The sequence below is a fragment of the Erinaceus europaeus genome, chromosome 8 (assembly GCF_950295315.1).
Source record: "Erinaceus europaeus chromosome 8, mEriEur2.1, whole genome shotgun sequence".
In the NCBI taxonomy this organism is placed as follows: Eukaryota; Metazoa; Chordata; class Mammalia; order Eulipotyphla; family Erinaceidae; genus Erinaceus; species Erinaceus europaeus.
In genome coordinates, this window is record NC_080169.1 from 110,997,785 (window position 1) to 111,012,426 (window position 14,642).

General features: G+C 36.8%; 1 protein-coding gene across 2 annotated transcripts in view; it reads left to right on the top strand.

Moving 5' to 3' along the window:
* TRIM24 (tripartite motif containing 24) overlaps positions 1–14,642 on the top strand; it is a 131,722-nt gene extending 117,080 nt beyond the window's left edge. For both annotated transcript variants that reach the window (XM_060196650.1, XM_060196651.1), the window contains exons 13-19: positions 1,677–1,749; positions 3,236–3,404; positions 8,217–8,545; positions 9,196–9,328; positions 11,174–11,248; positions 12,575–12,724; positions 13,863–14,642. In XM_060196650.1, the coding sequence (XP_060052633.1) occupies positions 1,677–1,749; positions 3,236–3,404; positions 8,217–8,545; positions 9,196–9,328; positions 11,174–11,248; positions 12,575–12,724; positions 13,863–14,072 (1,139 nt within the window). In that variant the 3' untranslated portion in view covers positions 14,073–14,642. The remainder of the gene's footprint in view (positions 1–1,676; positions 1,750–3,235; positions 3,405–8,216; positions 8,546–9,195; positions 9,329–11,173; positions 11,249–12,574; positions 12,725–13,862) is intronic.

Below are 14,642 nucleotides of genomic sequence, written 5' to 3' on the forward strand. Positions count from 1 at the left end.
GGGAAAGACGTAGGCTGGGAGTGAGAATGTTTTGCAGAAAACTGAGAAATTGTACACATGTACCAACCTCTATATATACTATAAACGATTAGTCCACTCCCATTTAAAAAGGATTTACTTTCAAAGCAGAAGGAAAAAAGTTTAAATTATATTCAGAATTTATAGGCATTAATTATAGCACCCACAGGAGGAAGTTAGTATTATACTTATCTTTTTATATATAAAGATTCCTGCAATATGTTCTACTTGCCTTCTATTCTCTTTTCTTTATCAGCACTACTCAGCTCTGGCTAATGGTGTTATGGGAAAGTAACCTTGAGACTTTGGAACCTCAGGAATGGAAGTCTTTTTGCTTAATTATGATACTGTCTTCCACACTTTTCTTTCTTTCTTTTCTTTTCTCTCGTGTGTGTGTGTGTGTGTGTGTGTGTGTGTGTGTTTATGGATTTTGGGTTTGTTTTTGTTGTTTGTTGTTTGTTTTGCACAGGCTCAAGATTATATAACTTGGTAGATTGCTTAGTGTTTAATTTTTTTGTTTGTTTTTGTTTTAAGAATTTCCTTTTTCTATTAATTTCCTCTGAAGGAGAAATACTATAACAAATATTGTTCATGAGACCTTGATAGGTAGAAATATATCACATAGATAAAGATCAGAATATATTTCTAGGGGGAAAAAACATCAGAGTTTAGGTAAGGATGCTTAAAACTGATGTCCAAATGTCAGGTACATTCTTTTGATGCCATAGATACTGAACATATTCCAGTTATCCCATGTACAATCTCTAGGGCCTCAGGGTTATGGGTAACTAACTGTATGTATGCATGACCTTCACTAGCCTGTGGGCCAGGAAGTTGATCTCTAGCATAGCCTAGACTTCACCCTAGAGGAAGATTTTGTAATAAGGGACACAGCCTGAAAAACAGGCCTCATGGTATTATTAGACAAAGGAATGTACCTGGCAGACAGACAGACTGACTGCATTTTAGAAACATAGAGGCAAGGGTAACAATCAGAAAGATTTCTAATAACCAGTATAAGGAAGTCTGGGATTAGAAAACTTCTTCAAGCACCCCCTAGAGTATTATTCTTGGGAGCAATGCAGTGCCCCTCCTTTCGTTTCTAATGTCAAGACACTTGTGGTGTTTTCTTGTTTACCCTCTGTATGGTTTTCTCTTTTGGACAGCTGTTTATATCAGCACCTACCACTTGTTACTGGCACTAGTTTCTTCACTGAGATTCTTCTCTGGCTATTCTAACGTAGGAGACATTGACATTGTTTGGAAACATTTTTGATTGTCGCACTTCTTACAGCAAAGTGTAAAGATACATCTTGCAGCATCCAGTCAGCCCCCATAATATAGAATCACGGAGATTGAGCAGCCTGCTAGTCTACCAGAATCTTAAAAAGTGTGCTGGGGATTCAAAACTCACTGTCTCATATAATTTAATTATGTGTTTCTACTTTTATGTGGCACTAAGTAAGCCCATTCAACAGAAATTAAGTATGTATCTACACAAATAGATGTAAAACTATATTCTTAAAAGCTTGAACTAATAAAAACCAGTATTAATCAATAGAAACCAATGTAAAAAATACAGATGTGGTTTAACAGCTAAAAAAATAGATAAATAAAAGCTGTATTACTGATTCACTTTATGCTTCTGATTTCCTCAGGTCCAGTTACTATGACTAGTGTACATCCACCAATCCGTTCACCTAGTGCCTCCAGCGTTGGGAGCCGAGGAAGGCAAGTTTTTTTGTTTGTTTTGTTTAAATGAGAGAAAGAGAGAGAGAGAGAGAGAGAGACACTAACTCATCAGAGCACTGCTCATCCTTGGCTTATGGTGGTGGGGGGTTGAACTTGGGAAGGTAAGTTTTAAATTAAGCATTTTCTCTAGTATATGAAGTCATATGCTCAGCATAGTTTCATACTTAATTCAATCACAGCAACTCTTTTGTTATTATCTTTAATATATTCATAATTATATACTGTATTTAATAAGGTAAGAGTTAAGTAAATAAAATATAATAGAATATTTGGCATGGCTTGGAGGTGATTCAAAAGGTAGAGTACATGGTTTGCATGCAGGCTCAGTCTCTAGTGCATATGATGAGCGTCTTCTAGTCTCAGTCTCTTCTTACCTCTGCTTTATAAACTAGAAAACCTTGAAAAAAGAAAAATATTTGTATTTATTGAAAATAAATGTGTAACTTTAACATAATAGCAAGGGAAATGTAAAAATGAAATAGGTATGCTACTGTACGGTAGAGCAACATACACAAGTACCAAGAACAGTCAGGAAAGGGAAATACTTTTATGTTAATGTTCTCTGACTTTTTTCTTGGCAATCATTGATTCTACTTCAAAATAAATAGAGTTACTGACATTCTATTTTAACTTAGTGGTTTTGTTGTTGTTGTTGTTGTTGTTTTGCCCACTTATTATATTAACATTTTTCTTTGGTAAACCCAGTCTTTAATTTCTTAATCTTATGGTGGGGGGGGGGTTGGGGACTGTGTCTTTAATCCCATGAGAACATAATGACTAGCTATAAAAGGTTTTTTTTTGTCCCATTAATGTTTCAAATAGTAGAATACTATAAATTATGTTCCTGTGACAATAAATTGTTAATGTGAGCCTAGACTTCTCTTTGAGGAGGAATGGGAGAAATCTTTTTTAAAAAAATACTATTTCAGAGATATTAAAAATAGCAGCCTGGTTTTAGAACCTCAGAATCTCAAAGTTGATTTCCTTATTGGAGCCTTGAGCCTATTTTAATAATTTTTTAGATATGTTACATAACTTGGTATGGTAACTTGTAGTAGAGCATCTTAACTGGTTTACATACAGCAATTACATTTCACTTACACTTCATTGATTGTCGGTGTAACGTACTTACCGTTGCTATGAAACTGTAGCATTATTCCTCTTTTTTACTATTATCTTCATTGGATAGAGACAGTCAGAAATCTAGAGGGAAGGGGGAGATAGGAAGAGTGACAGAGAGATACCTACAGCACTGCTTCACGACTTGCAAAGGTTTCCAGTTTCCCCCCTGAAGGTAGGGACCAGGGGCTCAAACCCAGTTTCTTATACATTATAATGTGTGCACTCAATCAGCTGCACCCCCACTTCTCCTCTTTATAGCATTATTCCTGAAAGCTGTTGTTACACTTTGTTTTAAGACACTTTGTGTAGTGTTCTTAGATGTTTTTCCCATTCTTTTTCTTAGTTCTGGCTCTTCCAGCAAACCAGCAGGAGCTGATTCCACACACAAAGTTCCAGTGGTCATGTTGGAACCAATCCGAATAAAACAAGAAAACAGTGGACCACCTGAAAATTATGATTTTCCTGTTGTTATAGTGAAACAAGAATCAGATGAAGAATCTAGACCTCAAAATGTAATTATATTAATGATTGCAACATTATTTCTTTGCTAGGGGGTAGGATAAAAGAAATTTTAGACAATTCATAAGAAGGTAGGAATTTTATTGAAGAACAATGAGCAGTGAAGTAAGTTGAATTTTAAGGTCATTTCCTAGTTTAATACTGAATTAAAGAAATCAGAGTTTCAAATTTAGGCTGGGCACCTAAAATAAAGGTGGGAGTGGGGTATAGAGATGACAGCTTTCACAAAGGTTGAGACTAATCTCACCGAGAACATTTAATACTGGAAGATGATAAACACCAAATAACATCTCCCTATAACTGGGATACCTTTTGCCCTGATAGTATTTTCTTTTTTTTAATATTTATTTTTCCTCTTTTGTTGCCCTTGTTTTTTTTGTTGTTGTAGTTATTGTTGTTGTTGTTGTTGATGTTGTTGTTATTGGATAGGACAGAGAGAAATCAAGAGAGATGGGGAAGACGGGGGAGAGAAAGACAGATACCTGCAGACCTACTTCACCACCTGTGATGCGACTCCGCTGCAGGTGGGGGGAGCCAGGGGCTGGCCAGGAGCTGGAACCAGAATCCTTTGCTTCGCGCCATGCGCGCTTAACATGCTACACTACCGCTTGACTTCCCTTCTCTTATAGTATTTTCTTCTGATGTGTAGATTGTTTTTAATTTGATGTCCCATTTATTTTACCTTGTTTTAAGTTCCCTTGCTTGTGGGGTTAAGTCTCCAAATAAGTCATTGATATAAGGTCCCAAAGTGTTTCATGAGTCTTCTATGTACTTTATAGTTCCAGGTTTGACATCTAGGTGTTTGATCACAAAACTGAGATTACTAAAAAGAAGGGAGAGTGAGGTCAAGGGTAGAGAGGTCCAGTGAACTGTTGGAGGGGTAGTGTTATTTTGGTGGTGAGTATGGTGTGGTAACACACATCACAAAGAGCTGTGAAATTGTACCCCAATTGTAAACAAATGTTAACCTCAGTTAAAATATATGTGTGTGTGTGTATATATATATTAATGATAATAGTAAAATTTGTGAGGTAAAATATTTCCTAGGAGAATTCTGTAACCAGGCAAATTGTCTTCCATGTATAAAGACTGAAAAAAACATTTTTGAGCCTGAATGCAAAAAGTCTCAGAAAGAGCACAGTTTCTTTGTTCTCATTGTCATGGAGATATTTGAGAATATGCTGCCATCAGAAGTGGAGTCATCCACAAATAACAGAAGACATATGCTCAGGAGTGAACTCTAACCCAGAGGGGCCAGCGGTGGTGCACCTGGTTAAGTGCACATATTGCAGTGTGCAAGGTTGCAAGTTCAAGCTTCTGGTCCCATCTGCAGAGGGGAAAGCTTCACGAGCAGTGGAGCAGGGATGCAGGTGTCTCTGTCTCTCTCCCTCTCTGTCTTCCCCTCACTTCTCAATTCCTTTTGTCTCTGTCCAATAATAAATAAATGAACGCATTTTTAAAAAAAAGAAAGAAAGAAATCTAACCCAGTAAAAAGATTATGAAAAGCACATTTCCTGGTGTAGCAGGTCCTGCAGTATAACTAAGAACAATGGAATAAAATTTTGACTGAAGGGATATCATAAATCAGTATTGACAAGCATTGTATACCTGGCTAGAGATTTTGAAAAGAATTGAGATTTAGGTACATAGGAAAATAAAACTCATGATTAAACAAAGTAATTGTTGACTCGTGGTAATAGGTAAAAAGACAAAATGCAGTTATGGTACATTCTGAAATTACACATTGAACATTGAACACTATAAGGGCACTTGCTGCGACATCACATTTAAATATTATGGTGTCTTTCTCTCCTCATCTGTCTTCCCCTCCTCTCTCGATTTCTCTCTGTCCTATCCAACAACAATGACAACAATGATAACTACAACAATAAAACAACAAGGGCAACAAAAGGGAATGAATAAATATTTTTTTAAAAATTACCACTGACTTTTGTAGAGCCAAAACATTTCTAAGATTTAAAGCAGCAGTATATAAGGAGGGTTATAAAACGTCTGTGAAATCACTGTTTCAAGCTGAAGATATAATTAAAATGGAAAATCTGAAATTTCATAAGGATATTTAGAGAGCATAACAAATTTAAAAAAAAAAAGACTACATGACTTAATAATAATTGCCTCCAAGACACATTACAGTAAATTCTGACTTTACATTGTTGAAAGTTTCTTGGAAACTGCAACTTTAAGCAAAACAGCACATAGCAAAAGCAATCTTTCCACAAATTAACACTATAAACAAGAATGAAGTCCCTGCAGCCTCAACATAAGTTCACATCACCAAACAAAATAAAGTCCTCAAACACCTAGAATACTAAATAATTATTTGTATTCACTCTTTCATTTTCTAACCCACTTATTCCAGTTTGGGATGAAGGTAATAAGAACCCATCCTAGCAGCTCAGACTGCAAGGTGGGGCCAGAGCTAGACAAGACACCCATCTGTCATAGGGTGCATCAGATCCCCACTCCCATGGGTTGACACAGCCAAACAGATCACCTTGGGTTATGAGAGGAAGCCAAGAGACCCAGAGAAAACACACAGGCCTGGAGGTTCAGAATCTGCAAGCAACAAAGCAGACCCAGCCCAGGATTTAGTTTGCCCCCCGTAAGTTTCGTCACCAAGAATGACACAGAACAAGAAGTCTCTGCATGTAATCATGCTTCTGACTAAATCTGCATGCATTACTTTGAACTCTAAATTTAAAGGCCATCACAGATTTTTGTTACAGATCTGAAATCATCACTGTTCAGTTCTTCTGAAAGCTAGGAGTGACTATAGTAACTGCAGAATACTTCTAAGAATTAAAACTATACCATTCTATGAATGATTAAAAAAAAAATCTGATAGGCATTTTGTGTCTGGGTACAAATTAAATTTACAGCTTAAATAATGTGTTAAAGTTCATGTGGTTTATTTTTACCTACCTGTTCTTTTTAGCTTATTAGTAGCTCTTTGTTTTTTTAGGTAACCTTGGTTTGCATGCCTCTATGTCTTTTAGAAGTAAAGTTTTTCTCAAATGAATTATGCTACCCCTACCAAATTAACAAATATCCTTCCAAAGACCATCAGACCTCCCTACCTCCTGCAGTGTCCCTGCCCCATCCCTCTTTGATAACCTCATTTCTGCTTTCCAAGTCCCTGGTCCATTGGCTTTGGTTTTTCCCCATATGGATGAATTCATTCTACATTTTCATTTCTTGTAAGTCCTTTATTATTTCTTGTGGGTCTGGATTAATGGTAGTGATTTCCTTTAGCTTTGTGAAAACTCCTCATACCTCCTTCAAACCTGATTGACAACCTAGCAGGATAGAAGCCTTTTACATTCATAACTTTAAATATATTCTGCCCACCCTTTCCAGCCTTCAGAGTTTCTATTGAGAAATCACCTGACAGTCTAGTGGGATTTTCTTTCTAGGTGGCCTTTGTTTTTTTCTGGCAGCCTCAGATTGGTTTCTTTGTCTTTGATCTTTGTCACTGTAACTGTTATGTCCCTTGGTGAGCATAGGTTGAGTTTTTTTCTTGGAGTTTATCAAGTCTCCTGTACCTGAGGATCTATCCCGTTTGATTTGGGGGGAAATTCTCTGCCAAAATTTCTTCAGATGTGAATCCTGTCCTGTTCTTGTACCTCTGTGACCCAAATGTCATACCTCTTAATGCCCGATAACTCTCGTGTTATCATTGCTTGAGTCGGTTTTATTTTATTCTTTGTGGCTTCTACATTATTTTCTTGTCCTCCACTGGGTCTTTGATGTCTATCTTCTTGCAGGTGTTCTGCTCTGCTGTTTTCTTAGCTTTGTCACCACACTGTCCATTCCTCTGGCCACTATTATGAATTCATCTGTAAGTTTCCAGTTTCCTCACTTCTTTGAATTTGTTTCAGCCATGTTCCACAAGCCGTGTTCTTCTTGCCTGGATGAGCATCTTTAGAATCATAGCTTTGAGGTCATCTTCAAAATGTTTTATAGTTCAGTTGTGAATGTCTCTGTCCTTACCCCCCAACCTGGTTTCTAGACTCTTTCTGTTCTTTTGTTGTTAATTCATCTGAACACTAAGCTTGTTTCTATGCTAGTTTTTCCATGTGTATTGTGGTTTCTATGGTGGTGATAAGAGCAAATAGAGGCTAACAGTTTGCCACCATCTTAGCCTGAAGTTCCTGTTCTATTTCTATAGCCATTAGGAAAGATCTTTCCTTTATTACCCACACACTGGTATTTGCTGATATTTGGTTTTGCTGATATTTTTAAGCTAGAGACCCAAGCCATCTTCAACATTAGTCTTGAAGATAGCTGTAAACATAATCTGTTATCATGTATATTTTCAGATTCCTCTGATGTGACCAGATGGTCTTGAAAGCAGTTCATAGAGCAAAATTACAGTGCTAATAAAGAATGCCAATTTAGGGTGGGGGTAGATAGCATAATGTTTATGCAAAGAGACTCTTGTGCCTGAGGCTCCAAAGTCCTAGGTTCAATCCCCCTCACCACCTATAAGCCAGAGCTGAGCAGTGCTCTGGTTAAAAAAAAAAAAAATGCTAATTTAGGGGGCTGGTGGCACACCTAGTTAAGGGCACATGTTACAGTGAACAAGGACCCAGGTTCAAACCCCTGGTCCCCACCTACAGGGGAAAAGCTTTGCAAGTGGTGAAACAGGACTGCAGGTATCTGATCTATCTCTCTTTCTCTCTATCTCTCCCTTCCCTCTTGATTTATGGCTGTCTAATCAATAAATATATTTTTTAAAAACAAATGTCAATTTAAAGACATACTGTTAACTCTTTCCATTGCAGACTAACTATCCAAGAAGTATCCTTACCTCCCTGCTCTTAAATAGCAGTCAGAGCTCTGCTTCTGAGGAGTCTGTGCTAAGATCAGATGCCCCTGATAGCACAGGAGATCAACCTGGACTTCAACAGGAGAATTCCTCAAATGGAAAGCCTGAGTGGCTGGATGCCTCCCAGAAGTCACCCCTTCACGTCGGAGAGCTGAGGAAAGAGGACGACCCCAATGAGGACTGGTGTGCAGTTTGTCAGAATGGCGGGGAGCTCCTTTGCTGTGAGAAGTGTCCCAAAGTATTCCATCTTTCTTGCCATGTGCCCACATTGGCAAATTTTCCGAGGTAGGACACCACCTGTTTGCTGTTTCCACAGGGGATCGAACCTGCAGCCTCTGGTATGCAAGTGGGTTCCCTGATAGGCTCAGCTATCTCCCTTGCACCATTCCCAGTGCCTTTCTCAACAACCTGGTTTGTTACAAGAGGAAGAAGACAAAAAGCCCTTAGAATAACTGCATGATGGTGCCACAAAGAGCAGTGTTCTTGTAAAAAACTGCAGCCACAGCTTATTGCAGCTCGTCTCCACACACTGAGCTGTGATCATTACAAATACCTCAAATACTCCAGTCTTATGAAGTGGTTATGAAGAAGAGATGGCATTTCTGCACTTTTAACATTTTAATTTAATTCCAAACGAATTGTATCAAAAGCATTTTTCTCTTCAGTCATTATGCTTTGGGGGTGGAGAGGTGATCAGAGGTATCAATGTATGTGTTTGTGTTAAGTGTATTTCATGCCCCCTTAGCATTAATTTTCGCTGTGTATTTGCTAGTGTTGTATTTCTAATGTGTAGCTATGGGTATCCAGTAAATACTAAGTGGTTACACTGCATGCTAAATAATTGTTTATCATAGATGGCATGGAGCTAGGGTGGGGGGAGAGGCCATGAAGAGACTATGTATTGGGAACTCAGGGAGTATTTTATCTCCATATAGTGGAGAGTGGATTTGCACTTTCTGCCGAGACTTATCTAAACCAGAAGTGGAATATGATTGTGATGCGCCTAGTCACAACACAGAGAAAAAGAAAGCTGAATGCCTTGCTAAATTAACACCAATAGATAAAAGGGTAAGTTTGGGGCTATTTTCAAAGGAGAGCATTGGTATCTAATATTGTTGCTAGTAGACACATTGATGTAACATGGAATGCCTTCATCAAGGAAATGTAAATTCAGCTATTTTGTTCTGTCTCCCCACCCCCTTTTAGGAATAATATATATTTCCTTAGAAAGTATAGCCTTAAGTGACAGATAATAGTTTTGTTTTTTTTTTAAGATTACCATTTATGTAGAAGTAGTAAATGTTGTTTCCCAAGAATATAATGAGAGTAACCAGGAGAGCCCTGGGCAGTGCTATGGAATCCCACAGCAGTATCTTTGTCCATTCTCTTTCCCATTGTACTTCCTTTTTTTAATTGTTCTTTATAAAATGGAAGTATTGACAAGACTACAGGATAAGAGGGGTACATTTCTACACAGTGCACCCCCCCTCCCCCAGAGCTCCATATACAATCCCCTCCCTTAATAGCTTCTCTATTCTTTATCCCTCTGGGAATATGGACCCAGGATCATTGTAGGGTGCAGAAGGTGGGAGGTCTGACTTCTATAATTGCTTCTCTGATGAACATGGGCATTGGCAGGTCGATCCATACTCCCAGCCTGTCTCTCTTAAGACAGTAGCTTTTTAAAACTCACTTCCAGTGCTACATACACATTTTTTTATTTAATCTTATTTATTTATTTATTTATTGGATAAAGATCATTGAGGGGAAAGGGAAAGATAGAGCAGAAGAGAGACAGAGATGCCTGCAGCCCTGCTCCACCACTGTGAGACTTCCCCCATGCAAGTGGGGACTGGGGGCTTGAGCCCAGGTCCTTGAACATTGTAGCATATGCTCTCAACCAGGTGTGCCACCACCCAGCACTTACATAAGCACTTTTACAAACTTAAAATATTGTTCCCTTTACATTATAGTTTTCAAATTTAGTCTGCTTTTATTTAGTAAATCTGTTCTTTTTTCTACTTCAGATACTTCAATTTTTTTTTTTGATAATTGACACCAAAGATCTGTTTTCCCTTCCCCCTCCTCCTCTCCCTCCTCTTCCTATTCTTCAATATACTTACTTTACAATAATGAGAGAAATACAGAGAAAAAGAGATCAGAGCACTCTCTCATCTCTGCCTATGGTGGTCCTGGGAATTGATCCTGTGACCTTTGATGACTCAGGCTCTTTACATAACCATTATACTGTCTCCCGAGCTTCAAAAGCTTTGTTTTCCTATTGACTCTTCAAGGAAATCATTTCATTCTTGCCCCAGATTGTACTAGATTTATTCCCCAAACCAGCTAGTGTATGTAGCTACAGTTGATACTTAACACTTTATTAAGCCATCGCTTCCTTATTACTAAAGAAGGTCCTACACTACACAAGAGGTGACCTAACTTGCACTACTAGACACCCCCACCACTAAAGGAATGCAAGGGTATCGTGGCTGGGGCACTGGCTTTCCCTGAGGCCCCCGAGTTCTCCCTGCAGCACAGAAAGGATACACTCTAAAATCTCGGGACATTCATGCATTCCTCCTGTTGACTAAAATGATTCAGTACTCAGACAGGAAAGATAAGTCAAATTTATTTTCAAAAACTTACAAAAGATTTTCAGCATTTCCTGCTTTTCTTCGTGTACATCTGAAACTGCACGGTTCGGTAAATAATTGGGAAGGGGAAAAAATGATTGGGAAGGCAATCAAATCCCAGGTTGCAATGTTTTTCTTACCATTTTAGTTCACTCTGCTACTCTGAGACCCATGACAAGGGAGTTAGAAATAAGTTGTGGCTTCATTATTTTGTCACATTTTTATTGATTTGTTTTTGGGCCTTTATTATTGTTTTCTTTTTTTTTTTTTGGCTTAGAAATGTGAAAGACTACTTTTATTTCTTTACTGCCATGAAATGAGCTTGGCTTTTCAAGACCCAGTTCCTCTAACTGTGAGTATTAAAGTCATTTTGGACATGTTTATATACTATATAATTGTTGTGGTTTTTTTTTTTTTTTTTCTGAAACTTGGGAAACATCTTTTTCTTGTGCCATTTTTCATTTGTTTTCTCTTTAGCCCACATCTGGAGGCTTAATACATATTGAATGTTTGGAATTTACAGCCATTTTATTGCTTGTAGTGTAGGCCCTAACTTTTGATTTCACATCTATTCTTTCATGTCTCATCTTTTAAAAACTTTCTGTCATCCGGGATCATGTATATCAGTTGTTTTCACTCTCAAGAGATTTAGTTGTATATCCCAAGCTGCTTGAGAAAAATAATTTCCATTTGAGTTCAGGACTCCCAGAATTTTGATGAATAGATGTAATCTCAAGTAACAAAGTTGACATTGATAATAGGGGGAGGGGCATGTGTGTGAACTCTTAACCTACTTCATATTGAGGGTTTGCTGTGACTTTAATGAATAGTTTATAAGTGCCAGAAAGGGCTACATGCTACTCTCAGTATCTCCTTGCATTCTCTGATATCTAAAATTCCTTTGATAGATTCATTCTTCCTATTCATCAAGTTTGAAAATTGAATGCAAAAGTAGTAAAGAAAACTAGATTACTAGTCTCATGCACTCAACTGATAAACAATTAACTTCTTTCCTGAAAACAGGTTTTATGAAATTGAAATAGGAAAAGTAAATCATTACATTAAGGGTGAAGGGCTGTTTTACCCAAAGAGAGAGAGCAAGTAAGTCAAATAAGGCTTGTAATGCCAGTAGAAGATGTATCATGTGAGAATTTAGTCTAGAACTTGTTGCTTTTTATGTTCCTGACTTAGAGTTATATTTGGTGTTAGCCACAATAGCAACAAAATAGTCTCCGTTTTCATTTATCATCTCATTAAGTCTTTATGTTATCATATGAGGTTGCTGGTGTCCTCTTTTGAAATACAAAGAAACTAAGGTTCAGTGAGGTTAAGATAACCCAGATTCGCTTGCTATAATTAGCAAAAACATGTTGAATCCTACTAAAAGTAATACCTTTTCTAATTACTACTTAATGTTTACTAATGATGAGTAGTAAAAGGGGAAAAATAAATGTAAAACACACTTGATGAAAATTTTTGAAAGGAGTAGTGCAAAGCATTAGCCAGTGAGTGGGAGCCTATACTTCTTTGTAAATGTTGCTGAATAGGTTTCCATATAAATATGAGTGCAGAGAAGAGCAGTGAAAACAACCTGTATGTCACACTATTTACAGAATTAATCTAGGACTAAATTCACCTATACTTTAGTTATGTAATAACACCTCATTTCTTTTGAAAGGTGCCTGATTATTACAAAATAATTAAAAATCCAATGGACTTGTCAACCATCAAGAAAAGACTACAAGAAGATTATTCTATGTATACAAAGCCTGAAGATTTTGTAGCTGATTTTAGATTGATCTTTCAGAATTGTGCTGAATTCAATGAGGTGAGGAAAATAACAGAAAAAACAATATGGACATAATCATAAGCCAAATAGATAGCTTATCAGTATACAAGGATATCAAGATATCTATGCAGAAATATCTAAAAGTTCAAGTCTTTCCAGGAGTGATAGGATTTACTAGGAAGGTTTTGCCTACAATTTTATATATAAAGGTTTCTATGGTGAAAGCAAGTGAAAATTACAATTGATAACTGAAAGATAATTTAGGAAAAAAAATTTTTTTCTAACTTGGATCTGATCAGGCCAGTCTTTCTCATTTCCACTTTTATTTCTTGAAATATGATACTTAACAAAATTTAATCTCTTAATGTTGACCTTTAAATATAGAAATGGGGTATAAATAGCTCAGATTTTTCTCATCTGTCAATTTAAGTATCTTTCAGACTTGGAGCCTTTCATAAATGACCTTTTGTTTGTTTTGTTTAGTTTTTATTATTCATTTGCAGATTTATAAGATGATGGGGTATAATTCTATATCACTCCCACCACCAACGATCTGTGTGCCCAGCCCCCTTCAACAGTGACCCATAGTTCTCCCAAGGTTGTAGATATGGAATGACTATATATTTATTTATTTATTTATACTTTTTCCAAGTTCATGTGTTTCAATTCTCTATACCCCACATGTGAGTGAAGTTATCCCATTGCTGTCCTTCACTTCCTTCACTGAGCACAAGTGCCAATTTTGTTCATTTTGTCCTGAAGGACACAATATGGTGAATGACTTGTTTTGTGTATTACTTTTTATTTCTCAGTTCTACATTTCATTTGTCCTAAAAGCACCTGCTTTGTGGGTCTGATTATAGCAACTCTTGGATCACTCTTTGGCAATCCAGTTCCATCACTACTACACCCTTCTAGAATAATCCAAATAACTCAAAGCCTTTATTTAACTTTAAACTGGTCTTTTCTAGATTTCTTTGTAGCTCCATACTAATATTCAGTGTCATCAATCACTATGTATAAACACTTTGCCAAAATAACCCATTGATAATCTTTATTCTTAATTTTTGGTGTTCTTTAATTAAAAAGGAAGAAAATATGTAAAGTTGACTGCGTTTATCAACTATCTAAATATTGGTATTTAGTTTTAATTCATATTTCTATTTTTATATAACAGCCTGATTCAGAAGTAGCTAATGCTGGCATAAAACTTGAAAGTTATTTTGAAGAACTTCTAAAGAACCTTTATCCAGAAAAGAAGTTTCCTAAACTGGAATTCAGGAATGAATCAGAAGACAATAAATATAGTGATGACTCAGATGATGACTTTGTACAGCCTAGGAAGAAACGCCTCAAGAGTATAGATGAACGCCAGTTGCTCAAATAAACAGCACCATTGATGTGTGCTGATTTTTAGATTTTTTGTTTATTTCATTTTACAAAAAATGCATTTGGTCAGTAATGTAATGTCATTACAAAGAAAGTTGTGACCACTCTGACTTGTATGTTTTTGACACTTCCTGGACTTCGGTTTCCTTAATAACTCCTTTCTTTTTAACTTTTTTATTAAGAAAGAAAAAGAGTGGAAAGTTAGAGGGAAAAAGGAAGAATCATCAACAAGATGAAAAGACATTCTTGTTTTCCCCCAGTTCTTGAATTTGAAAGCTACAATCTGGGGTGCTAGCTAGAAGGAAATAGACTTTGTATGTTGATGTGGTTTGGATATGTGCTTTGTTCAATTTTTAGAAAGTACCACTACCCATTAATTATGGCCCAACCATGATTTAGGAGAACTGTACTTAAGATGTGTTCTCCATGAACATGAGTGGGTAATAAGAGATCTATTCCAGGATGCCAACTGGTGCATCAAAAAAGTAGATTAGATGCTGTTAAGATGGCACCTAATAGTGTATCATGTAAGATGGCAACTGTATTAAAGGAAAAGCAGGAAAACAAA